Below are 27,091 nucleotides of genomic sequence, written 5' to 3' on the forward strand. Positions count from 1 at the left end.
GTGCTACACAATACTTTTTTTTCCACTGCCACAGTTTGCTTTTTTAAGCCTGGGCAATTACAGGGGTGAGGGAAGAGCTACACTAAAAGCACTATTTTTACGGTTACAGCATCAAGGACTCCAGAGTTAGGCAATATCAATTGATGCTGTCTGTGCGAGCTTTGCCTGGACCCTTGGTGCTGACGTGTTATGGTCCAGTCCTTTAGTTACATGACCATCTACTCCTTTAGATGGGTTTTCAATAGTAGCAAGGCCTTTATCATGATGCTGCCTTTTTCAGTTCTACAATAAAAGTTTTAAAACCTTTTGGAGATTTTCAGTAACACTCACCAGAGGAACAGACCCAGTGCCACATTTTGCAATGTAGACAGCTGGCTAAAAGACAGAAACCCTGATGTAAGCAAAACTGCAACGTCCATTCATGCATTACTACAGACAGGACAGTCGACGTGGAGGAGAGCGTCAGAAGTCCCTCAGGCCTGTGGAAAAACTTCCATCAGACCAACAAAAGCTTCCTACCAACCACAAGGTGCAAATCTACAGGAAGCCCCCAGTTCATTTAGTTCTAGGGCTACGTCATTTCCAGAAGACTAACTCCAAGGCAAGCACATCTCCTGCTCAACCATAGGTATCTTCATACCTGTTCCTCACGTAACTCCTCTTCCATCTGCTGCAAAAGCTGAAAGTGTGCAGGAAAAGAAACAAGAGACTTCACAAAAAAGCAAGTATGGCAAACACACATGAATGTTGTCACTGGGAATTGACAACCATTCTTGCCTCAGTCTTAGATTCCCAGCAGGATGCTAGGCAACTTGCTTCAAACACAATTTTTTGGTTTTATTTATTTTACATATGTTTATGGATAATTTTCCTTCATTTTACTAGTGTCTGGCTTGACAATCGGGAGTCTGATTTGCAGAAATGCTGGGCACTCACAGCTGTAACAGAGGTCAAAATAGCTGGGGTTTGAGCAAGAGCAATGTTCAACTCCCTAAAAAAAAAATAGTATCTCAAGTCTGATGAATTTCAGTCTTGGAATCCCAAATGAGTCAGTAACTTTTACAGTAGCTTCTCCAGCCTGTCTGCCACTGCCTGCAGAAGGGAAACTGCCGCACACTTCCACATCCCTAAGATAAAGTGCAAGCAAACTTACTGCCTGCCAAGCACCTGTGTATTGTTACAATGAGCACTCCGAGAAGAACTGGTGAGGATGTCTGGATTTAGAGCAGGTTTTGTTTTGAACAGTAGGCAATAAACAGCTCTGGGCTATGCATAAAACAAAAGGTTGAAGCAAATTCTAAATAGCTGCTCATTAGCTCAGCTCTATCTGTTATGTACATTGCCTGAAGATAGCAGAGGGAGAAACAATGGATATATCTGCAACAGGATTTTAGTTCTGATCATCCTTCGATGTGAAATCTCTTGGTTGTCCCCACTTACTGTGTTTTGGTTTACACAGTGGAGTTTTGAAGTGTGTGAGCTGAACTCATTTCAGATTAAAATAAACTAGGAGATGTGCTCCAAGAGGGCACCTAATGTGCCTGAACCAATTCAGTGTATCTAATGAGATTAAAAAACAATGCACAAGTGAGACAAATTAGGCCAGTGACTTCTGGAATACTCTAAGTCTGGGATACTTGTTTTTACAATTTTTCACTCTTTTTTAGTACTTTTTTAAAATGTAGAATATCTATGTAAAGACAATTGTTTTCCATATCATGCTTCTGAGTATGAAGTAGAAGATGCCTCAGCCACCAAAGCGAATGTAAGTGTCAATATTCTGCACATCCGTCCCTGTATTTTAGTTCTGTGGAAAAGCAAATTTAACCCAGATGGACTTGACGCATTAAAAATATCCCCTAAGTAGAAATGCAACATTCCTCTCTGACATTTTGGATCATGAGCCTGACTTTGTAGGAAAGAGACAATTATCCCACTGCCACACAAGCATGCCTTGTTGACTCTTTCGCTTCAGCGACAAGCATCACTGTCTTCATAAGAGATCCATGTTCAGTAGTTTCAAAACTGCTGCTTATGCAAGACTCATTATGTCTTTCTCTCCTTTTATTTTAAACAGATTTGGTTTGTGGCAGGAGTTGTGGTGACTGCCCTGAACTTGGGCTATAATCCCACAGAGAGCATTTCTTAACTTTCAGAATATATTATTTGGCTTGCAGAAGTAATCCTTTCAGTTGGAAGATATGGAGACCCATATATGTGATTTGAGGTATTTGCATGTTTGGACCGTGCACAGGATGTAGTCAGATGAATGCTTTTCCACAATAAAATACAATGTTTTGGAGTCTTTTTAAAATTACAACAACTGTTTTTGTATAGAAGTATAAAGAAAATGTATTAGGAGGTCTATTATCTCTCAGAAAGTAACTTCACTTTTCAAGTAGGTTCATATGAGAGCCAAATTGAAAAATGAAATGTAGATCTATGAATGACACAGATCTGTATAAAATGTTTAAGGTTGCTAGCAAACGTGTCCTTCCATAAACACAGTTATGTAACCCAGTATTTAGTTAGTGACTCTCCCTAAAGTACTCGCTCCCTATCTTGCAACGAGAAAGACTCCAGGAATCATTAACCTTCTGAAGACAACAACTAGACGTCCCCTGTGACCCTTTGCCACAAGGAATAATTAAGGCCCTAGTTCTGCAGCTGGAGAGAAATACCATTTTCTACAGTTGCTGACTTAGCTGCATACACTCTTTCTGCACAGCCTGCCCCAGGAATGGTTACTGCCATGTGAGCCAAGTCACTTGACTGTCTTTCATCTTAGGAACTCTGGGAAACGAAGACAAACAAAAATAATAACAAAATGAACAAGGGCTCCGTAATTCAGAAAATCTGACTAAAACATGATGGGGCTGGGTTTTACATTTAGTGCTTCTAAACCCGCAAGCTTTTCTGCCTCCTTTTTCGGAGACCTAAAGTACGGACTTTTCCATCAGACAAGGAGAAGAGACACTTGAGAGCTGAATTCACATCACCCCTTCCTGCTCCCCTCGGTGACAGTACCCGGCTCCCCCAGGAGCGGATCCCGGTGCTTTAGTCAATGAGCGAACAAATTAAGTTTGTTCAACAAGACGAAGCCTCTCCCACAGAAACGGCTTTCTCCGGGCAGCACTAACAATACATTCAGTTTGTACCCACCCCTTCAAGGGGCTCTGGGGTTTCTCAGCAGCCTGAGAAGTATGTGACACTAACCATGCTATGAAGGTCAGTCAGCGTTTCTAGTTCTTCCTTTTCTACAGCGGAATATTAGCCTTCCAGGGGATCCAACGCCACTTTCAACCAGCAGTCCAATGGTACATGACATGGCAGTTTTTCTGTCTGTCTCAGTGTTCCATTAAAACAGCTATCCAAAACGTTTTAAAGGAATTTGGTGGAAGGTACAAAGCAGATCCATTCCTTTAAAAGGATTTATGAAAGTCTTTTACAGAAATGTCTTATCTCCTACGTCTCCTTTTGTAAGAAAAGGGGTGTGATAAAGTAACTAAAGAGCTATTTGAATAATATTTAAATAATATAAAATTAAATATTATATAATATCTAGTTTAATAAATTAAAGTTGTATGTAAAAAAGGATTTCTCTCTTTTCCAACTCATCATTTCAGTTGCAACTGTCTGCAGACCATTGAAAATCCATTTCAGACACTGTAAATACTTTTCTGCCAACTACTTATTTTAAGTCATACCAATTTCAGCAGTAAAGAGTCTTTAGCTTTTAGTGTGGTTTTGAGAGCTCACAGGAGGAAAATACAAAGATACTGTCAGAATTTTTGCACCAGTGGACACGTGGGTTAAAAGCTGCAAAAGAACTAGGGTGCAAGCCGTATGGACCTAAAAAGCAGACTTTTCCAGATGATGAAAATTTTTGCATGATGCAGGACTCTACCCAGATCTGTAATTCAACAGAGTGTGAGAGGTCCCGGTTGCATTTCACTACACAGAGGTACCAAACAGACCAAACCAATGAAGCAGTCCACAGAACATGTGTTTAACCTGCTTTCTGTAGCCAAAAAAGTAAAAAACTAGTCTCAAAAACAGCATAAATGCATTTTCGCCATTCTTCTAAACAGGCATGGCAACTAAAGCACAGTGAGAACAGAAGTTCAGTACCATTTCCTGCCAGACACTAAGAATGATTGTTCTATCTATGAATCTCAAACTCCTCAGGCTAGTTAAGGATCCTTGCAACTAATTTTCAGAAATACTTAACATAGTATGTCCTTATTTTCTGACACTGTAAATAAAGTATTAAGTAAACTGAGGGATTCTCTACACCATCCTGAGTACAGCATCGTATTAGGTCTCAAGTCCTGAAGACAGTCCACAACTTATTAGCATGAAATAGTGCCAAAAATGTTATATGAAACAATTAAAGGCGGCACTGACATGCAAAGCAAACTAAGAAAAGGAACAGAAACAAAATTCTTCAGGGGAGACACAGCAGATGATGAAGTATACACATTGTTATAAAAATGGAAAAATACCTAGTCTCATTTTACAGATAAGCTTCAAGTGTTATTGCTCCCTTCCAAGCTGCTCAAATGAACAGTGCTGCTGCCAGCTTGTATTACAGGAAAATTACTTACGTTCTGACTGGTAATCCAGAAAACCCGTGTACTCAAGGCCCCATGATTGAAAGCTAATATGGTAAATTTAAAGTATACTTTGTGCATTAAATAAATTTTTCTCAAAGCTGTTCTATTAGTAATGCTGAGAAATGCTCAAGTACCTTCACCAGTGAAATACTCAAAATCACAGCAGCAATTAGCTCTAAAAGCATTTATTTGCTGCCCTGAAAGCAGAATCAGAGAAACATAAGATTTTCACCAAGCCAGGCAGTCGTTTCAAGATGAAAATGTATACCTGATGATTAGCTTGCCTGCAATTTCAAGGCATACACTGGCAAGAGCCAGTGCTTTCTAAGGCTAATTGAGTATCCTTCCCAAAGATGCACACTCCATCTTCTTTTTCAACAGAATATTTCTATTGAGCTTACACATAAAATACAGAAAATGCTGGAAACAAACTGAAGCACGACACACATGTTCACTCAAACTCTGATTTCAGTCTTTGGCATAAGCTTCCTGAAAAGATGGCTGCCAGTGTAAATGCACACCAGAATAACAACTGTCACCACTAGATTAAAGGAATTAAAAAAAAAAAGTGGAAGATTAAAATACCTTTTTAATCTTATTAATAATTGTTCATGTGTTATTTCTTTAAAAGTGTTGTATGGAAGATGTTGTGTGTCCTACCTCTATTCTCCATTAGGAGCTGTTTAAACATGGCAATTAGTTTTGTCATCTTGTTTCTCTCCAGCACTTTCTACAATCCAAACATAATTGTCTTGACAGCCTGAATGCTGACAACAAATTCCTCAATTCCTGCTGACATGTACCGATCTTTTACCTGGCTTGACTGCTTTCATTACAGCCCGCGATGACTTCAGCACTGCTTCATAGATAGCCCTCTGGTCAGGAGTGAACTTTCCATTTGCAGGGAAGGTGCAGGTGATGTCGGAGCCGTAGCAGTAATACTCTCCTCCCATATCAAACAGGCTAAAAAGGAAACAGAGGGGGAAGAAATGAAGACTTAATTCCAAAGAAATAGTAGAACAGAAGACATTTCTCTTGTTATGCACTTAGGTCATCCGTATTTTGGTAGCTGGCCAATCACCACTTGAATGCTGTTCCTAAGTAAAATGAATCTCCTAGCAGAAGTGTATCTGCATTACACACGGCTTAAATAGACGCCCTCATGGGCTGTGCTGGTCCTGGATGGAAACACCGAGAGAACGCATGGGGGACGATAAGAAGTACATGAGGAATCCACCTCAAGCTCTTCAGTTCCAGTTTCTAGGACTCCTTCTCAGACGAAAAAATGTGTCCTTTTTTTCTTTCCTGAAAAATGCTAGCAACACGTGAAGGGTCTAAACTCAAAACTTAACAGAGAAATATTCATTAAGTTATAGCCTTTTGCATCTAAGTGTCAAAACACATCTGATGGTTTAAACAAAACATCCCCAATAAAGGTTGACAGCCGCTGATCACAATATAAACTTTCCTTGAAGACTAACTTGCCTACAGGGCTTAAAGAAACAAGGATTATGGGAAGATCCAAGCAGAAAAGAACATTTAGTAGTTTTCTGCATCAGAAGTAGAAGAAATAAACGAATAAGTGCTTTCTTTTATGGGGAAAAAACCCTGGTTTACCCCTTGAGAAGCGTATTTATTCTATACATGAATCAATGATTCACCACTGATTGCTCAGCTGCCAGAAATCAATCTACAGGAATAGCAAGTGGGTCTCTACACCCTCGTATTTGCAATACTATGCTTCTTGAGCCTACCTGATAAGGCACTGCACTGGTTTCAGCAGGCTCAAAAATTAGCAAATAACCAAATAACCATTTGGACCAAACAGTACTTGAGCAAATAACCTGCATAGTTCATCATCTCTTGATTACAAGAAGGCACATTTTACATATAAGACTTTGATCTTGACATACAGCATTTGTATGACCTGATTTCTTAGGTAATGAATCAGAGTTGAAATTTGCTAATTTAAGTCTTCTTCAAAGCACCTAAAACAACCGTATGAGACTCTTGTAATAGTAAGAAATATAATTTTCCTTCTCTGTGTTTGAAAACCTTGGAGTTTTCTTCCTCTTGCTTCTGTTTCACAAGCTGGGTTAGTCAGACAACACAAGCAGAAGGAAGGACACTCCACGGGGGCACCCTCTCTGCCATCGAGTCCTAATTACAGCTGTAATTAGGAAAGCTGTGCAGCATAGCTCTGTCCCCAGCCAGCATACATGGCTAGCCAAAAGTAAGTATAAGCTACCACAAAGTGCTACAGCACTCAGCTGTAAATATTCACCATTTCCAACCTCACTGCCTCTGAAAGCAATGGACAGTAACTAAACAAAGGCAATATTGATAAAGCTAAATACTATTTCAGCAGGCTTAGGACTCTTCTTGCTGCACTGCATACACAGGCACATACTCATGAAGATTTACTCCAAGAAATTTTAAAATCCACCCTACAATTGCTTCCGTGAACAAATCTTTGCACTGAGCAGAAGCCCTGCTGAAGTCATCCCAGCCTCCCCAAACTGGGCAAGGTTCACCTGCAGAGAGACTTGCAGGACTGGAACTTCAGGAACAAACCCCATGTTTTACAGACTCAGAACTGCACGAGGCTTAAAGTTACAGGAGCAAACTCTTTAGGAGAATGTTACACAGAGAACTGCAAGTTTATATATCTACACGCAGAGCTAATGCAAGCACTATATACATTCACTTAAGTATAAAATATGGTATGTTAATTGAAAAAAGATACACAATAGACAGCAAACATCCGACCCACAGGGTAAAAAAGCCACAATTCGACACCAACATAGCAACTGTAAACCAGCCTAGCCAAACCTCAAGATCAGAAACCCCATCAACACTGCCGAAGTTTGGATTTTATGGTTATACTCACTTCTAAAAATAATGAATTACACACAGAGAAAATATAAGGATCCAGAAAACTAGTTGCAACAACTAAGAATCATGTAAGAAGCTTCTACATTCTCTAACATGCCAACAAAATACAGATTTCAGATTAGCTATAAATCTTTCAACCTATCCCAGACTGAAAACTTTCAAAATCACAAACCAAGTTTCGTGGTGCTTTGTGGGATTTGCAGCAGTTTTGTGGCCTCCGCTGCATTTACAAGTGCAAGTGTCCATTCAGCACGGTGATGGTAAAGCTGTGACCAACAACTTCCAAACTCCCTGTCCCTGTCTACTGGAAGTTGCTATGCTTTCTATATTTTACCTGGAGACTAGTTATTCTGAACTTACCACAGGCAAAATTTTAGCTATGTCTTTAACCTTACAATTATCAGCATTTTCTCAAACCCATTCATCACTCAGTGGTTGTTAAATAGTTTTTCGAGTTACTGGAGCACTGAGTAATGGAAAAAAAAAAAAAAATCACAAAGCTGATGGTACACCAAAACAAGGCTCAGAAGCTAGGAAGGACCATCTGTTCAGGTTTCTTGGCTTCCATACAAGAGGAGACATGAGGGAAGATGATCATTCAAATCCCACCTCAGAGCAGAACACACCATCCAGCCTGTATGCTTCAGTGAAAAACATCCAAACCAAACTGTACGTTTGGGAGATATTTTGGCTCTTATTGGGAATTCTCTTCCATTTAACTTCAGATGGGAACATATCCATTTGTTAAAATGTTGCCCAAGACATGGAAATAGCCCAAATATTGTAGTTATCCTGAGGAAATAATGGGAGCCTGAGAAGATCCCAGTTTCCTATCTTTGCTTGCCAGGCAAAATAAGTGGTGAAGCACATTTAAGTCAAATAAAAATGCATGTGAGCCTCTGTCTTCTCCTGTTGACTAACTGGAAAAAGTTTCTAAAAGCAGATTCCTTAAATCCTAGTTCCTTAGAAAAAATAGACTTATTTTACCCTGAAATTAGATGGTAACTGCTAGTAAACTGCTAGTAAACGAGGTATTATTAATGTATTTTAGTATGTTCTCAATTGCATGTACAAAATTACCTGCCTGATAACGCAGTCTCACAAGGGTCACGTACAGTAACAACTACTTAATGTTACTGTTATCAAATGTAGCAGCAATCTAAACAAATTAAATGCACAGATGAAAATAGGCCTTAGAGGCATCTTGATCTATGGCTTACCTTTTAATAACTCTTTAATATAGAGTAACACTTGCAAGAATATAACAAAGTATCTCCAAAATCTATTATATTTCCCTTTTAGACAAATTCAGTGCTGCATATCTAGCAGACTGTATATGTTGTCTGTAACAAAACTTAGTTGTGAATTCAGTTTTCTGTTGAATGAAGAAAAATTTCATTCCAAAACAACCCTTTCCCCACTCCTTTTTCAGCAAGGATGCAACTGTTAATTGATTTCAATGAACGCAGAGATGATGTGTCTTAGGTTGTCAGGTTTCCGCGGCCCCTTGAACGGGAAGGCGGCCAGAGGAGGAGTGTCGCTGATCAGAGAAAGGCGCACGGTCGTATGTCAAAGTGCTCACTGATTTAGCTTGAAGCTGATGAAGTCTTTCATTTCACAGCTCAATCTCTTTCAAAACCTTCAGAGAGAAAAGCTAATCTTGTTTTGCATCACTTCGTTGGGAGCAAAAGCAACGAAAACCTATCTGGCTTAATTTCAGGGTGAAAAGTGCATGGTGTATAAAGCAGATTTAACAGTCAGAAGACCTAAGCACCCTCTAAAAATTCCATGTTACTGTTCCAATGTGTTTTCTAGAATTAATAAGAAGCTATACCACAAGTAAAAGACGCATAGCAAAAATATTCCAAACTGCTTCTTGGAAGCATGGGCATAGCTCTCCTAAGGGAAGCTTCAGTTCTGTGTGTATATATAATGTTTCCTCCCAAACATATTGCAAAATACTCTAAACATTATTAACTAAAACTGAACAATGTGAAGTATGAGAAAAATCAGATAACCCGTCAGTTGCTCTACGCACAGAATGACTTTCTTATGTATCATTAACACGTTAGCCAACAGCATCAAAAAAAAAAGTTGCCTTCTGCATCTGTTTTAGAAGTCAACTTCAAAAATTACTAAGAGCATTTTATTCCTTTCACAGGGAAAAGGTCTGACACCACAACTTAAAATTATTTCGTACATAAAATGGTATGAAGTTGAAAAGAAGCAGAAATACGTGTCACATGCCACAGCCTTGCAGCGAGGGTGGCTGGCGGTGCCTCTCCTCACAGGAGCTTCTCAGCCCTTCCCCAGCAGGTCCCCGGTGCTGCTGGCAGCGGCCCCTCCATGTCCAACCGAACTGAGGTTCTGCTTCCTGTGCAGGAACCCAGGACAGGAGTTTGGAGAAAATATTTCAAGTCCTCTTGATTTTAAAGTGAATACAGGTTTGTAAATCAGTACTGCAACTGAAATGCTACATGACGCGATGCACAAAAGCTCTTTTCCCCTCCCGTCCCTCTAAAACAATACGGATGAGTAAGATGTGGCTGTGTTACTTTCACAGAATATTGGCACCACAAAATACAAATTTATAGATACAGTTTTGGCTTTCAAGCTCAGAGAAATAATACACATTTTGGTATTGATTTTAGCTTTCTTAATCTCTGACTGTGAAGCATCACAAACACTTTGAGTAACACTTTAGATTTGAAAACTGTGGACTATAAATGGCCACGGTTCTTTTCTTCATAAAGTCACTATATACCCTTTTTTTTTAAAATAAAGCATCATCTTCCTCTAAGCATGTGTTTTACTTTTATAGGCTTGCTGACACTTTTATTGTCAAATAATTTGAGGCTGCCAGGCAATGAAGCAAATTATGGCCAATATCACAATGGGAAGCAATACTTTATTTGGGATATCTGAGCCATGTGCATAAATTGTTATGGTCCAACTACCAACCCAACCCAAAGACAAGCTCTTGCAGGCATTTCTCGGGAAGCTTATAGCTACTCCCACCAGCTAACACGTAATGCTGTCAACTTCCTGCTCTACAGATCCGCTTGGTCTGTAGACTCAGAACGGGATCTCCTCACAATAGTTATAAAAACAAATTGTTCACTATTTTACAAATCGTGCTCTTCTGTTCAAATTGTTCTCTCTGTTCTCTGCAGTTGCTAGCGTTGCAGAGCAATTACTGCGCTAAAACCCAGGTGGATTTCCTGCCGGTGCAACGCACCTGACACGGGATCGTACTGAGTGGCACCCACCTGCAACCCACGTCCTCCCCAGCTTCTGTTCTCAGGACAAAACCCTCCCTTCCCCCGAGTGGGTTTGCAAGACCAGCGATTAGAAAACTGATATTGCCGTATCTTACCGTGCCCTCCTCGTACCTCAGGTTAAAGGTAAACAGGTATGAATACTGATGCACTTTACTCAGCGACGTTTACTGAGGTTTTAGGGTTTTGAGCCATTATTAACCAACATACCTATGAGCAGCCACACAGAGGAACTGGTGCCAGCCCCGTCCTAGGACAACAGGAATAAAGGTACACACAACCTTTTCCTCCTCTTATTGCGATAAGAGCAAGTCATCCCCAGCTGAAGATTTTATTCTGTGTGATCTTGCCGTACTCTGCTCCGAGTTCACAGGAAGCACTCTGTGCTTTAGACTTCATGCAGCAATTAAATCTTCAAGTATTCACGCACTAACAAAACCCAGCCATTTGTTTGGTTACACACTTCTAAAGCCATTTCAAGCTTAAGGGAACTAGGTATCAGCATGTCTCCAAGATACATCTTTGGAAACGTGCCAAGTGATTTGGAAATAGGGTGGTTTAATAGTAGGCCACAAGAATGAATTATAGTAAATGATACCACAAGTAAGAAAATGGAGAGTTAAGTGACACACACTTTTTCATCCACTTGCATCCTGACTAGCCAAGAGTTATCAATTTAAAAAGCAACACTGAATGAGATAACATCGCAAACCCCAACAGAGAACTGGAACAGTATAGCATAAAGACCTACCATGCTCAGGAAGGTTTTTGGTTTTTGTGGTGGTTTGTTTGGTTTGGGTGTTTTTTTGTTGTTGTTGTTGTTTTTTTTTTTTTTTTTAAGAGGTGCCCTGCTGTGACCAGCTTCCATCTGACATGGTACAGAGAGAGCGTGAACTGGCTCTGTCCTGAAGCCAGGCTCAGCTCCCTGATTTAAGGCCAGCTTTTTGTTGTCAGCACCCCTGGAGTCAAGAGTAACCTTAGAAAAATGCTAGAGAATATTTTTTGTGTAGGAGATGAGGTTCTGGATATTCACAAGAAAACACTAAGTTTTTGTTTAAGCCTCCTGTTCAAAAAAAGATCCTGTAGCCCACACAGGAAATGCAATTACAGAGACACAAAACAGCTACATGACTATTCTTCATCTAGCTGCAGTCTACATGACTACGTGGCCCCATATTTTTTGTGTTTGTCCTCAACCGTGTTTTTTCATCTTGCCTACCTTCTCCATGACTTTCTCATCTTTGCTCCTCTTGTAGCACTGTCTCATTTAAGGCTTTCCCAGGCTATGCTAGATAATAGAGGCTCATCTCAACCTTCTCTCACAGATGATGACAAGATATGGCACTAAGCTTCCCTCAGATAGGAAGAGGAGGAAAAATGAGGAAAAAACCCAACCTGTATCCATTGACTTTTGAAGGAGAGAGGATTGCATGCCTGTACCTCTACAACGCCAACTACAGAGACTTCAGTGGCTGTAGCAAGAATATACAAAAGTCTGAGCTGTCTGGATTAAAAAACAAAAACAAAAACAAAAAAAAAAAAAAAAGAAAAGAAAAAAGAGTGCAACCAAACAATAAAGCCTTCTCCAGGTGTTGGTGCCCTGCACTGCCCAGGGTTTCCTCTCACTACAAAAGACAGAGAGACAAGGGCTCCCAGAAGCAGGGCAGCAGCATGATGCAGAGATGAGCAGCAGTAGGTGGGCGTGCCCTGCTCTGCCCCAGTGCCACAGGGAAGGTGTGCCCTCCCTCCCCAGCCTCCTGCTCCAGCCCCACTGCTGAGAAAAAATGCTTTCCTCAACCAGCAACAGTGTGTGGGAGTGCCCTCTCTCACAATGCCTTGAGCTGAGTGGAGGAACCTCAGATCCATTTATCTCACAGGATATGAAATCTCAGTCTCGCTGAATTCACCAAATGAGCTAGATGTAAGAGTTGGTTCACTAAACACCCATGTATTCTAGTAAGGTTTTATGTGCTAATTTTCACACACAGGTTAAGGAGTCCCTTGCTTACAGTATTTATCTCTTGAAGAAATCCAAGACAACAGCCTTAAGCGTCTGCACTAAATAAATTAATTTCCCTGTAAAGTATCACCCCTCTTCCACCCCCATGCAGTTCGTATTACTAAAAATGTTAGCCAGAGCAAAGCGACAAAAAACTTTTGATTAGCTCGTTCACAGCTACATTTGCCCCCAAGTGCCATCTCCTAGCATTTCTGCTAAGCAGAGGGACGTCTCTAACACAGAAGTACTGCATATAAATAAAGCATCGGGAACTCCAAGCTGGTATTGCTGGGTTAGGAGGAGGCAGCAGCAATGGAGGCTTCCCAAGATGCAGAAGGAAAAGTGCTAGTACTGCCCGCTTAACACCTCTGCTAGACGCACGCAGGCAATACGCCAGAGATCAGGAAAAGTCTCAGGTGAGGTTCTGACAAAAGGGTTACCTGTTTGACTTGTCTTTTTGCTGAGTGGGTGATTTTTTCCTGGCTTTATTATCCTAATTATTATCCATTTTTAACTGGCACATTTAATAAGCAACAGTACTCTCTTTAGCAGAGACAATCCTTTGCTGAAAAGTGAACCTAACAGAGATGGCGGCAAACCCAAAGCCTTGGCCAGTTTCCATCCGTTAGGAGCCTCCCCATTGGAAAGGCAGTATCTGGGGCATTCACGGCTCCGGCTGACTTGCTCAAACAAGGAGCAAGGATGTCAGAGCTGCAGGGAAGAGGAGGCAGCGTGCAAGGAGAAACCAGTATCAGCAGCCGAGTACTTCCCAGTCAAACCAAGGAGGGCAAACCTCATCAGCTTCTCACCAGAATATGAGATACCAGCAGAGGGTAACACCACCACAGCTACATTTTAAAGTTAAAAAATTTTGCAGTTAACTAAAACACTCAATTTCTAGATGTCTACTGAGAAGTGGAAAGTACTCCTAAAGATCATTTGTAGAAGTTTGATACTTCTAATGTGGGCCACCATTCTTAGGTGCTAACATTTAGACTTAAGAGTCTTAGCTTTCAGCAGTTGTTTTTGGACACTCTGACTTGTGTTCCCCAGCCTGGACAAACAACCACCAGAGATCACAGGAGTAGGTAAAGTGTCAGACCTCACTTCTTGATTTTTTCTGTAAATACTGTCAAGTTTTCTTATGTGTGTATGTGCGCACTCTCACACACAGAGGCATCTGTCCATGTAAGTAAAAGGTTAATGCTTCCAATTTTTTTCCATGATGAAAATTGGGCCAGTGTCCAGTGGTACAGGTTTGTTTATTTTTTAGACATTTTATAGTTCAAGTAGACTCCAAATTATTAGTTCTCAAATGGAATCCACCAGACAGGGGTTTCAGAGTACTCTACAGAAGATGACAACTGAATGCAAAAACACACAAGACAGCTGCTAGCCTTTCCACAGACAGATCCAAATGTTCAAGCCAAGTGCACAGTAATGCAGGCAGCAACTAGTATTTCAGAAAAGAAGGCTGCCCATTCCCTCGCTAAGCATGCTATTTTGCCAGTAAGAACATTTTTTTCCTATTTGGAAGAAATACCTGCTCTTCATGGCAGCACCTCAAGCCAAAAGTGTAGTACTGGAACGTACAATTGAAATCAGAAATTTCTTGCCTTAAAGACCTAAATTGGCTCAGCCTAGATGTGGAGCAGTATTACACTACGAGGACTCCTCCCGAGGCCCCGGCTCTGCAAGACTGTGCTCCACCATGGGGTAACAAGTGCTTCTCTGAACAGGCACAACAGAAGACCCCACGCTGCACTTGAACACAGGGACTGGGAATTACACCTGGTTCAGGAGGGATACAGAAAGGGTGTGTTGGAGACTAACTGCACCTTCCCTCTGAGCCATGCAGTGGTTTAAAAGCCAGGCAGACTCCCCTGAAAATTGTACTTTGTCCTACACAATTGAGTTCCCCATATCAAGAGCAAAGAGGAAGATTTTGCTACTGAAATCCCTCCAAGATAAGCAACATCCATCACGAGTACTTCCAACATACTTTACATGTATCTGTATTAACAAAGACCACTGCAAAAAGTGGATTACACTGAACAGTATTTGTAAATAATCAATATTAAATCAACAGCTTTTAAAAATATACTAGGTTTTACCCTGCTTGTTTAATTTAAAGAGACGAACACCCTAGTCAAATCAGTCCAACGGCAGCCAAAGCAACTTCATGCCCTCAGGTTTTTTCAGACTACGCTGGGAATGCTAATCTAAAACTATGACAGATAAAACTCATTTACAGGTGACAATTAAAAAGACATTTCACATACACTATAATGTGTGGAAGGCATAAAATTAAGACGCAGTCCATAACACAGCACTTAAAGGAAAGCTGAAATTTGTTACAGCAAACATGCTATTAATACTTCACGACCTCTGCTTTGGTTAAAAGGCTTATACACATATTCAATTAGAACAAAATTATTGTTAATTCTAGAATATATATTTTTCTATTTTTAATCAAATCCTATTTTTCCAGATTAGCATAAAATTAATATCATTTATAGGTACAACAAAAGGAAAAATACCTACACTTGATGAAAATAGTAAATACTAATCAAACCAGAGGAATCAAGCCAAAGGAATTATTTCAGAAATGGACAGCCAGTCGATTTTGCAATCAACCAGTAAGTAGTAGCAATGTACTTCGTATTATTATTAGAAACAAAACCATAACTAACAACAAGTTGTTTCAAAACTGCAGACTGAAAGGTTAAAGCTAACCATAATTTTTGCATATTATTACAGCACCAAACTTCAAAATGCATAAAAAAATGCACAAGGCCAAATGAAAATACTAGTCTCACCCACATAAAATAGTTGAGCATTTACATCTAACACATTAATATCCTGGGATCTTAAAAGCAGTGCTTTCAAGAAGTAATAAATACAGTATTTTGTTCCGTAGGATAAATTGTTTTAATAGCAGATAATGAAGTACTTGGGGTGGAAAAGGGAGGACGTCTATTATCTGATGCAAAAAGATCAGTCAGTTCCTGCTTTTTAATGCAACATTGCCCCCGCCTGGACAAATGAATTTTGGTTTATAGGTTGGCATTAGTATTGTAAAACTTGATAAAATACAGTGTAAATGCCAAAAAAGTTTGGAGAAGAGTCACAGCAAACTCCTATCATCTTCTGTAGTATACTTTTTTCAAGTTCACCTAAGTCTTTTAGTTGACTTACTGAAAGTCTTCTCAGTATTTTCCTGAAATGAATGATAGCTGCTCAGTAGTCATAAAAAGTCCTTTTGTAGTATACACTTACTCATTCCTGAAAACAGAGAATAGTGTATTTTCTACAAATAACACTGTATAAGATTAACATAAATATGCTGATATAGTTTCAATGCAATATGTATACTGCATATACATACTGTGTGTATATATAAAAGCGCATATAGCTTATACAGAAAAGTGACAAATCTTTTGATTATAGAAACCCATATATTATGCTTTTAGATGAAAGAAATAAAATTAGCAAAGTAACTTCTATTTTACTTCATAGAAGGCTTAAGCATTCATGAATAACCATGAACAACTGAATCTGACCAGTTCTTGCAATAAGCAACTTTCTTTTGCAATATTCTTCATGCACCTTGGAGTGACCAACATCTCCAGGAATCCTGAAAACTGTCCTTCATCTCTTTTGAGTAACTACAAAATAAAAAGCCCTGAAAACTTCCCTCTGTTTCATCCAGAACAACTTTTTGCAACTACCTGTACTTGCAGGTAGAAAAATTCCCTATGATGACCAAAGCCTCTGAAATGACAAGAAGAGGAGCACTAGAAGCTAAATAAATCTTTTGACAGCACCAGAAGCTATAATAATAGAAAATTTATTAAAAGGTTACATGCAAGTGCTAAATGGAAGGAAACAAATGCAAGTTTAACACAACTTGAGTGGAATGCACATTATACATATAAAGGCAATGCTCCTGGAAGGCTGCTGTGCCTTTGCTCTGGCAAGTACAACACATTGCCAAAACAAAAACATGGGACAACAACCAAACAAACATCAAAACATGGGACAATCATCATCTCCTTCCAGAGAGCACTTAAATTTTAGTGCCCCCTGGTGTCAATATTATTCTGATGCCTTCCATTTTTATTAGGAAATTAAGGAAAGACATAGTAACAAAAATATTCCTGCAGAGTTAAATTATTCTGATAAAGTCTTTTTGCAACACTAGATTGCTTTCCATACCCCTAGCTATAGTATTTGGCTAAGCAAATAATAATACCTGTTAATATAACCAAGACATATTTAAAACATTTAACATAGATGCATTATGCTAAGATTGTACTTTTATGACAGGATGCGTTTGATTTTCTGACACTAACAAAACTTCCCTAGTGCTTAAATTCTGGTACCTGAATGCAATAAAACTATTTGCAGGTTAAAACTCATTTTACTGCCATCACCAGCAGGTCATGGAAACAGCAGCGAGCTTTTGCAGCAGGTAGCATCCTGCTTCACCAAGGACACCGTACTCTTCCCAATGCTTTCACTGAAATAAGCAAGCTTAAATCTGAGAGTGTTAAAAGAAACAGTCAAAGAAAATGAAAGACACCATCTGATGATCCAACCTGCTTCCATTTGAACGTCTAAAGTTAGTTTTATTTTAAAATAATAGATAGGCCCACTGTGAATACAAGGTTAGTGGCCTCTCTCTCTGAGGTCCGCTGTACCTCACAGCAGTTGATGCTGTACTTGCGTTATTTATAGTTTCATCCAAACCATCTTAATAAACTACACTCTGGCCCTCACTGCAGGGAGGACTAGGATCCCCCGTTAGTTGCCTGTGCTGGATCAGGCCCCGGATGTGCAGGTGGATGCACCAAGGTGCCCGTCTTCCTTGGGGTGCGCAGAGCAGACGCAGCACAGCCTCGGGGCTCCGCTGGCGAGGGACCTGCTCACGCATGGGGAAGGACCGTGCCATGCATCTGCCAGACCTTTGTTAACATTGTGACTTAGGAAGGTATTTCAAAATGTTAAAAATGCCAAGTGCTTCAGCAGAATAGACAATTATTTTCAGTACCTTGCAAAGACAGAATGGACCAACTAACCCTCCAAAACGTCATCAAGTGCTTGAAGGTCAGTGAACCTGCCAATAAAAGTTGCTCACTAAGTGCTGAACTTTCACTGAGACACATTTGTCAGATGCCATAAAAAGACTAAGACCTGCAACTTGTGACACCTGCAAAAAACTAGCTCAGGTAATAGCCGTATCTGTTTCAGTGACATCTGGGGTCAGGCTTTTCTCACATTTCTATTATTTAAGTCTGAGCCTCATCATGAAGAATCAATCTTTATTTTAAGATCATAGAAGCATTTTCTATTTGTCAAACATTGCAGAAGCCCTGCTGATCAACTGCAATAAAACAATCAACTCCCAACGTGCCTTCAGTGCACGGCAATGCCAGGAATCCACAAAGGCAGGCTGCACAAACTGCTAGGCAGCAAATTGAATGCAATAAACTATCATTTTCCTGAACACCTTCTCAAAATCGAAGTGTAAAGTACACACTGCGGGTTCAGCACCTCCAATGGTTCCTACAACAAACCACCAAACCACAAAGGTGAGAAGAGACATTTACCTTGCCACAGGCTTCCTCTGCTGCACACTATCTATTTTGATGGCCAGCTTTCTCCTTCCCGGTTAGCCGTGGTGCGGCTCCATGCTGCAGCACTGGTGGGGCAGGGGCAGAAGACAGAAGGGAGGACCCAAGGCCATTTGGTTCCTTCATTTTTAAGAAAGCAGATGCTTTCCTTTTTTTCAGGAGGCAGACGCTGATTTGTTGAGACCATCTCTTTCCACAGAAACACACTGGCTTTGACTGAGGTTTTCAGAGATGCTATTTCCCAGGGTCAAGTCACAAGTTCCAGCCAAAGTCAGAGATCAATTTCAGCAGAGCTGAAACCAGAGTTTTCCATCTCCCACGAGGGTTCTCTAGGCTACTGAACCAATCTCTCCCAGTGCAAACAAGAGATCACGAGCCACTTGCCCAGGAAGAACAAGGAATGCAGGAGATGCTGTTTCATAGACAGGAGCCCCAGATGCTCGTTTGCTCTTGATTTATGCATAGCAGGAGTTCCATCTCTGCTCCTTGAATTTATTTGCTTTTTTTTCTTCATGAGTATCAACTTTTAATTTCATTCTACTCCACACCAAACTCTGAGGGACCTTTGGTTATCTAAACTGGACTGCAGGGGTTGGGAGGGTGGCTCAAAAACCCCTCGAAAATTTAGTTTTGTTACTTTCTGGCTCTGGCCTTGGTGGAAGCCTCTCATATACAGGGCAGGAGACTACAAACTACAGCAAGCACTTTTGCTTATGACTCCACTTTCCATATTACAGAATGTAGTTACAGCCTCACTACAGAAACAGTGCCTTGGCACACAATGAGTAATGCAATACCTTGAGACGAGGCAGTAAACCTCAGTCTAGGGCTCAGTTTCAATCCAAGCTGTCACAGGTTTAAGATGACAGAAGAAAATCAGTACCTGTACGTTAGCCTGACTGCACACATCATCGCTGCAGGCTATGATTTGCAATATTCTGAGTAGAAGATTTTATTTCAAGGTAATACCGAGTGAAAGGGTGAAGTGCCTGGGATGCGATTCACAAGGGTGGTCAGCTTGTCCATTTTTCTGCATGATCTTTTTCACCATGGAGACAATAGACACTTGCTTAGGAAAAATGTTTGGTTTAGACCACATTGATCATAAAATCTGAATGTTCACCACATAGATGTTATAGTACATGATTTTTTTATATAAAACACTGACTTGCTGTTACTGCAATATTTACTTTTAATATCAATATCAGTTAAGTGCATACATCTAAATACCTAAACTTCGCTAAGAACATTGATTTCTATGTCAATCATAATGCTTTGTGTTAGCTATTTTATTTGTAGTATTTAATAGACTGAAAATGACAGCCCTGCTTAGCAAGACAGTCCAGATTAACAAGAAGTGTCAGATACTGTTTTTATAGTCCTTGTCTGGCACCGAGATCTTCTAGCATATAAGCTCTACCTGCAAAATGTGCATTACGATGCAATATAATTCCATACCAGTTTCTTACAGAAGCAATAAACCCATTTGATGTAGATTAATTTTCAAAAATTAATATCATAAAACCAGGCTGTTCTAAACCTGCCACAGTTTTTGAAGGAGAAGTCAGAATAAGTCTTAAAAAAATTAAAAATGCAATAACACAAGTATTTTTCCCTGTGATCTCCTGTTGATACCACCAAATCCTTGTAAACTTACGTTTTTAAGAGCAAACAATGCATGCACTCTAGTCTTTCAAAGCAGCAAAGCAGTAGTTTTCCAAATGTATTTTCTCTAATATTCAAGTGCTTTGTTGACTTATTTACTGACACTTCACTGCACTGCACTGCTTCGTACATAAAAAGCCTAAGCAGCACATTTCTGCAAAACTCATGAATATTATTCATAACCACTAAATAAAGTTAAGAAAAGGACATGAAATTCTACTGAATAATTTAGTAAAAATCATATAAAGTACCCAGTCTTCCAATTCCAAGCATAGGAATCATTAAATTAGACTTATAGAAAAATATTGGCAGAAGCAGAAATAATCCTTAAAACACTTCTACCTCTTTTTCACCAAAAGTAAAGCTACTTTTTTTCCTATGTTCAGGGCTTCCTACGATTATCCAACAGAGGGCTCCCAGTAGCTATTAAAAAGCTTAATTGCAAGCCAAATATACAAACTCTAACATACACATACAAATCAGCGTACTGTCATTTTAATAACCTGTTCTGTATGCACATACATGCACCTACACCCAATTTATTAATTTGTAAAATCATACAGTAAAACCACCCAGGTAGTGCCTTGTCATAATTTGTATGCTGCTAAAGTATGCTAGCTCAGGATTTTTTCCAAAACACTATTTTTAACTGTGGAAGATGAGTGTATTTTTAAATCCTCTTTACAAATGAAATTACATTTTCTTATAATTTCTTTACTCTCGCTTGAAAAAAGTGTTAAGAAAATCATGTGGAGTAGTTTGACTGTTACGTGAGTATCAGCCAGTGGGAGAGGCAAGGGCAGAGACTGAAGCCCAGGTGGCTGCTCGTGCACATGGAGCACTTATTTGCTGAAGCAAGTCTACAACTGACAAACTTTATCTCATCGAGACAAAAATGCAACCGGACCGTTTCAGCAAGAGGGTATTTCAAACTATGTTAAACCTTATTCTCTTTGTTGACATGGTTACAAAGTGGGCTTGCAGTACTGTAATTTTGAAATGCTGAAGTGATCAATGTACTTGGTAGATTATGCTTTTCTGACATCCAGATATCTGAGGCTAATAAAACCCAAGCATTTTTTAAAGATTTTGACAACACAGCAGGAAATACGAGTTTGTGAAGAGTCTTGGTACGTGCTCTTGGAGTTTAGGAAGGACTTCAGCCATCCAGCAAACTGTCCTCGGAGACTGTAAGTAAAAGGGTCCTATATATACCCTTCACCCTGAGGTCTCCCAGTAATACTATTCCCCTCACCATTTAAAGGCCTCAATTTTAAATCAAGGACATCACAATGCATTGTGGCATATCTTCTGTTAGTAACATATGCTGAGATTTCCTGTAGGTTACACACTTTTTTTGAAAATCCAATTGAATGCCACAGCCGATACAGGATCATGTTGGTGTATCCTGCCTGATCAAAAAACCCTCATGGCATATTATCTGCTCAAACACAGTATGATCGTAAGTCAAAGCTATTGTCCTGCAATAAAGTAATGTTAGTATTCGATGGGTTTAGTAAGCTATTCACCACAGATGAAGATAATACATAAACTATTGTACAAGAAGCTTTTAAAAAAGTTTTTACAGTATTAAAAAGAAATGGCCTATCTGTAATTCACTAAGTTAATCCTGCAGCACCTGCAGATGCACCCAGAACATTAGCCAACATGGCATAATTTTTACTTCTGAGATTGTTTGTTTTCCATATTAGCTTTTGAGCTTATCTATGATAATACTAATTTTCTTTACTCCACACCTTTACATTCAACTGTGAAAATACATACCTGCACCTTCTTGCACATGCTACAGAAGTAACCTAATACGTATCCCTCCGCTGAATCTCAGTGACTAAATCCTCCCAAAACTAGTTCTGCACTTTTATAAATGCAAGCTTTTTGACCATAGTCTTAGCAGGTGAAGTACAAAAGCTGTACTTTGCAATGCTACATGCCACACAATTAGGTTTGTCTTTCAATTTATAGCAATGTATTTGGTGCCTTCATTCACGTTGCTTTTACCTGCAGTGATACTGCAAAGCATGTGGACACGTAATACAAGTAGAGAAAAATGTATGATATTTACAATGGCATTATGGCAATGCTAAACTCTAAGCAAAATCTTTTTAGAAATTTTTGCCAGAATACAGAACTAGAAGGAGCCTGGCCTAACCTGAACTGAGTTTGATCTCCTCACACATTCGAAAGTCTACGTTCAGGCCAGGGTGTCTGGGTGCACATAAACATTTGGAAGATCTAATCCATATTGCAATCTGATGCAATTCTTTACAAGTAGCCAACGCGCTCCCAACCCTCCGCCCCACCATCAGACCTGAGGGTTGAATCTGAGGTTCAAGAGCAAACTCAGATGTCAATTTTTGCAACTGCCCTTGCACTTAGAAGCCAGCCATTTCTTAAACTAAATTCTGAGTGCCTTTGGCACAGGAGTATTTGAATACAATCTCTCTTTTCCCCTTCAACTGGACATGCAGGTATACAGGACCTTTGGAAGAAACCAGCCTAGTCTGGCATGCAAAATTATGCTATTTTAAAAATTTAGACTCTCATCATTATGCAGCCATCATTTTACTACTTAAGTCCAAAAGTACATACAATGCATGTACAGAAACAGCAGTAGTGTAACAAAGACATCAAACGAACTCTAACCCTTTACTTACCACAAGTCTCCGTCTTCAATAGTCTTGTCATTTGGGGCTCCAGCATGGCCGTAGTGCAAAACAGATGAGTTCTCCCCACTGATAGCCAAAAAGAAAATTCAGCAGAATTAATGGAAGAAGAAACATTAACACACACAAGATGAGAAGGAACACTGTAAACATCAGTGTATTCATATATTAAGCACGAAATTGGAGCTGTGTGAGAACTGCCATATGCTCTGCTCTCTTGTAGGCTGTAATAGCATATCCTGCAGCTTGCTCAGGAGAAATGGGTATGAGATGGGCATTTTGCTATTCTGGCTGCAAGAGATGACCTTTCTGCAGAAGGAACTTGGCGCAGTTCATATAAATACTTCCCACATCCATGGCAGTGTTACGGAAGCAACTATGCAAGATTAATTTTTCAACCTATACCCATTTATTACCTTCTGGATTTTTTTAATTACTAAGTGATATGTTTCCCTATTTGCGGTTAAACATTCTGAGGCATAAAAAACTAACTTCAACTGGAGTAAAATCCAACCTGTTTGAAATTCTCTAGGAGTCACCGAGACTGGAAAAATCCAGCTTCATACTTATCCAAGTAAACAGCTCCAGTTCACCTCTGGCACGGCCACGTGTGATCTCTGCTGGAGCAGATACACTGCACGCTGCTCAGGGAGCATGTGCCGCATACAACGTCAGCAGCAAGAACAGGCACAAGAACTGTCGCTCCATTCTTACATCTTATTAAAAAAATCCCATTACAAAGAAAAGATTTTTATTCCTGGAAACCTTTCAGACTAAACTGCTGATTCACAGGAATAAAACATCTCAAGAGCAGGATGGACCCTTGTTCTGCGCTTCTGAAGCTCCATGATCCATTCACTAACCTATATTTGGCTTTGGCATCCTCTCTTGTCTACTGATATTCCCCCTGGTCTATCAAACATCAGTTAAAAGACTGGCAAAGATCTCAAGCTCTACCTTTTTTTCTTTTACTGTTCTCCTCAGATAGCTGCTCTCTTTTTCTCTTCAAAAAGCTACAAGAATTATATCATATCCAAAAATACAAGTGTTGGGACAGGGTTACTACATCTCTCCAACCCCTCCAGCTAACTTGCTAGTCTGTATCTCACCTTTCATGAAAAATGTATTGGTCATTCTGCTCAAATTTGATTCTTTCAAGTAGTGATGGTGGAACAGCTTCATATCTTAGGTGAAAGGAATCTGTGGCTCAATTTCAAGGAATCTTTTGTTGTATCTGGAGTAAATGTGCCATTTCACACACTTCTCATACTAGACTTCTGATATGTGCAATTACAAAACCCGTAAACATGCACGGTATCCAAAAAGAGATTACCTTCAAGATACATTAACCACTTGTGATCAATTAGATATTTAATACACAATTGGTCATTCAGATATAACTCCATAAGCAATGATTATGGAGGAGAAAGTAGATGCTGCCTTAGGTTTCTGAAGGCTCTCAATCTAAAGTGCTGGATCACTGAAAGCAGTAAGTTTTTATTGTTAAGTAGTTTTTAGCATAGACAAATCACTATGTAATAAGGCAGTGAAGGACAATGTCTCAGAATCATGGGAATGATTTTTTAACACAAAGTGTTATTTCTTAAAATTATACACACCTCCAAACGGAAAAATTGAAGCCACAGAATTAAGGCTGTAACAGTTTTGTTCTGTGATGCTGGGCCAATGGCTTAAGCACAGTTTTACAACTGGCTACTAGCTGGCTGCTTTTTAGTTCCTGGATGTCTGACTTGGGAACCTAATGCTGTTGTGCAGGTAACTAAAAACAGCCCCATAAAGCTTGCACACAGGATGCAGACAGACGTGAGCTTCCTTCTGAGATATCCTCTCTCCTGTGCACCGGTTGAATAGTTCCTTCTGGCCACAATTCCAGTTTTCCACACCAGGTCACTTTCAAACTTAGTTTGTTCTGTCTGAAAAAAAGATCTATAATAGGGCAATGGACTGCAATCAAAAGAAAAGGGCCACCTGTGCCTGGCGACGTGTACAGTGGGAACCATGTTTCCAGCCTCAGCCATCTCCTTTCACGTGCAGATGATAGCAGCGGAGACTGCTCCTACCCCTGCGTTGGACTACCAGCACGACGAGAGGCGAGAGCATCATCTCCTGCCTGAAGAACTGTTTCCCAGGTGGAGGGCTACAATTTTTGGGGAGTGGCACTTGGAAACAACTGGAATGTTCTTGGTGCTATGCATGACACTGTTTGTGACCCCACATGCTTGGTGTTTAAGGAAAAACACAGAAAAATTTTTAAAACCCCACACCTGGCACGTGCACACATGCTCACACACACGCTCCAGAGCAGTTTGTCAGGATTTCAGCTGCAGGTACTATTCCTTATCTCCCTCTAAAAATGGGGATAAAGCAGAGGAAGCAAATAGCACATGCATATATTTACGATCAACTTTTAAAAAATTATCATGAAGCTTAAGGGCATGACTCCATGCTAATGTATTTGCAGATAGCTTGTTTACTTATCATCCTACGTGGGCACCCTCGGTGCCATATACCATACCAGCTGCATAAACAAGTCATATATTCAAATCTGAGCACTGCAGAAATGCTTTCAACAATAGACATTGCAAATACAAAGAAAAGGATTTCTTTTGCACATTTTAATTTAAAGGTTTTAGTTTACAAAATATTTCTGTAAGGTTCGGCACCAACTGTTACGGAAGATGCATGAAAAATCTGTTTTTCAGCACCGTTTGTGAAGCGTTAAGCAGCATACAATCTTTCTTGGCATTTGAGACTCCTTATCTGTCATGCACATCTTGGCTCTGTCGCGTAAATGGAATCGTACCACAGCGAGCACAGTTGGTGCTGAAGACCAGATATGCACACCATATGCATTTCAGGTTTTTTGTCTGTTCAAAGTGATTGGGGTGAGGAGGTCTGCTCACTTGGGACTGGCTCTGGGCAGGTCCCCAGGGCTGAACACCCATTAGCAACCGAGGCACAGCAGATCTGCTCCTGAAAGCTCTCCTAGCTCTTTTTCACCCAAAAGAAATCCAGCATGTGCACTCCAGGACTGGTACCCGGCTCTCAGCAAAGGCCTGCAGCTGGGGACGAGTGGGAGATCTTGCTTCAGAAATGCACTACTGACCCCAATTAAAACAGCTCATTCCTGCCAAGAGCTGCAAGTCCAATCTTCCTCCCAGGAAGCGTCTTTACCACCATCCCAAGACGAAGGCAGGAAAGATGCTTCAGGAGCAATGCTACAGAATTGATGTGTACCCGCAAGGTAAATGCTACAGCTAGCCAGAAGTTATTCATAGTGATTCATTTAGACTTTCAAGGTGGCTTCAAAACAATTTAAACAAAACCCCCAGCCACTAGCAAAGCAAATGAGCCTTCCTATAGAAGCTATTTCTTTTCTTCCCAAGGAGCAACAGTTGAAAGGTCTGGCATTAGACCGCCAAAGTTGGGGTTTAAAATGAAGCGCTGTGGTGAGGTGAGGATCACCAGCAGCTCCGCTGCCTTCCTGGAGGTCAGCACCTCGGAAAACCACCGCGCATGGGTACGCTGATGTCTGCCTTCAGGCAGCCAGCTTGAAAAATTCTCCAAGAGATTTCTGTGTATCTATTTTTATTCCTTTAATAATTTGCCTCTAACTGGTGCCAAAGATGTGTTTGTTACAGAAAGAATTGCAGGAAGCAGCAGAAAAGCTGCAAATTAACACCGAGAATGCAAACATTAGGAATAGATTCAGATTATTAGGAAAGGGAAAAAAAAGTCCCCAAAATATATTTTAGATCAGAAAATACCTTGAAAACAAATGTTTAGAAGAGAGAGAAGGAATGTCAGCAATATTGTAAGAACAGGACTAAGCTGAGCATCAAGCATTACAAAAAGTGCAGCTATTAGCTCTACATTAAGAACATCTAAAGAAAAAACAACAGACAATCAACCAAACCAGCAAACTATTTCCATCATAATTTAAATACTAAAATCAATCCAGAAGGAAGCACTAACAGCCTTCTCTTCATGTTTTCATCTAAGAGATGAAATCTTAAAAAGTTGTGTTGAAAAGAAAGGAAGGAAAAAAACCAAACCAGATTCAGTAAGTATCCTAATGTTATCCAAAAATATTTACTTATGGTGATCCCTCAGATAGAGGAAGGCCTTTCACTGCACTATGTTATTCCTAATCACTGGTGGTCATCTGCTGAGAGCCGTCATCTGCCTGGAGTCATCTGTCAAGAAGATTCCAAGCTAAGTCTAAGATGCTGCAGTATCAAGTAGCAGCTGACCATGGCTTCTGTAGTGGTTGCAGAGATACCGATGCCTCCACCTA

General features: G+C 40.1%; 1 protein-coding gene across 1 annotated transcript in view; it reads right to left on the reverse strand.

The window, feature by feature from the left end:
* PEPD (peptidase D) overlaps positions 1–27,091 on the reverse strand; it is a gene marked incomplete at its 5' end in the record, with an annotated part of 146,066 nt that overhangs the window by 32,538 nt on the left and 86,437 nt on the right. The window contains 2 exons of the mRNA XM_082005932.1: positions 5,431–5,579; positions 22,765–22,842. Coding sequence (XP_081862058.1) covers positions 5,431–5,579; positions 22,765–22,842 — 227 coding nt within the window. The remainder of the gene's footprint in view (positions 1–5,430; positions 5,580–22,764; positions 22,843–27,091) is intronic.

The sequence above is a fragment of the Phaethon aethereus genome (genome assembly GCF_964289735.1).
Source record: "Phaethon aethereus genome assembly, chromosome: 13".
Lineage (NCBI taxonomy): Eukaryota > Metazoa > Chordata > Aves > Phaethontiformes > Phaethontidae > Phaethon > Phaethon aethereus.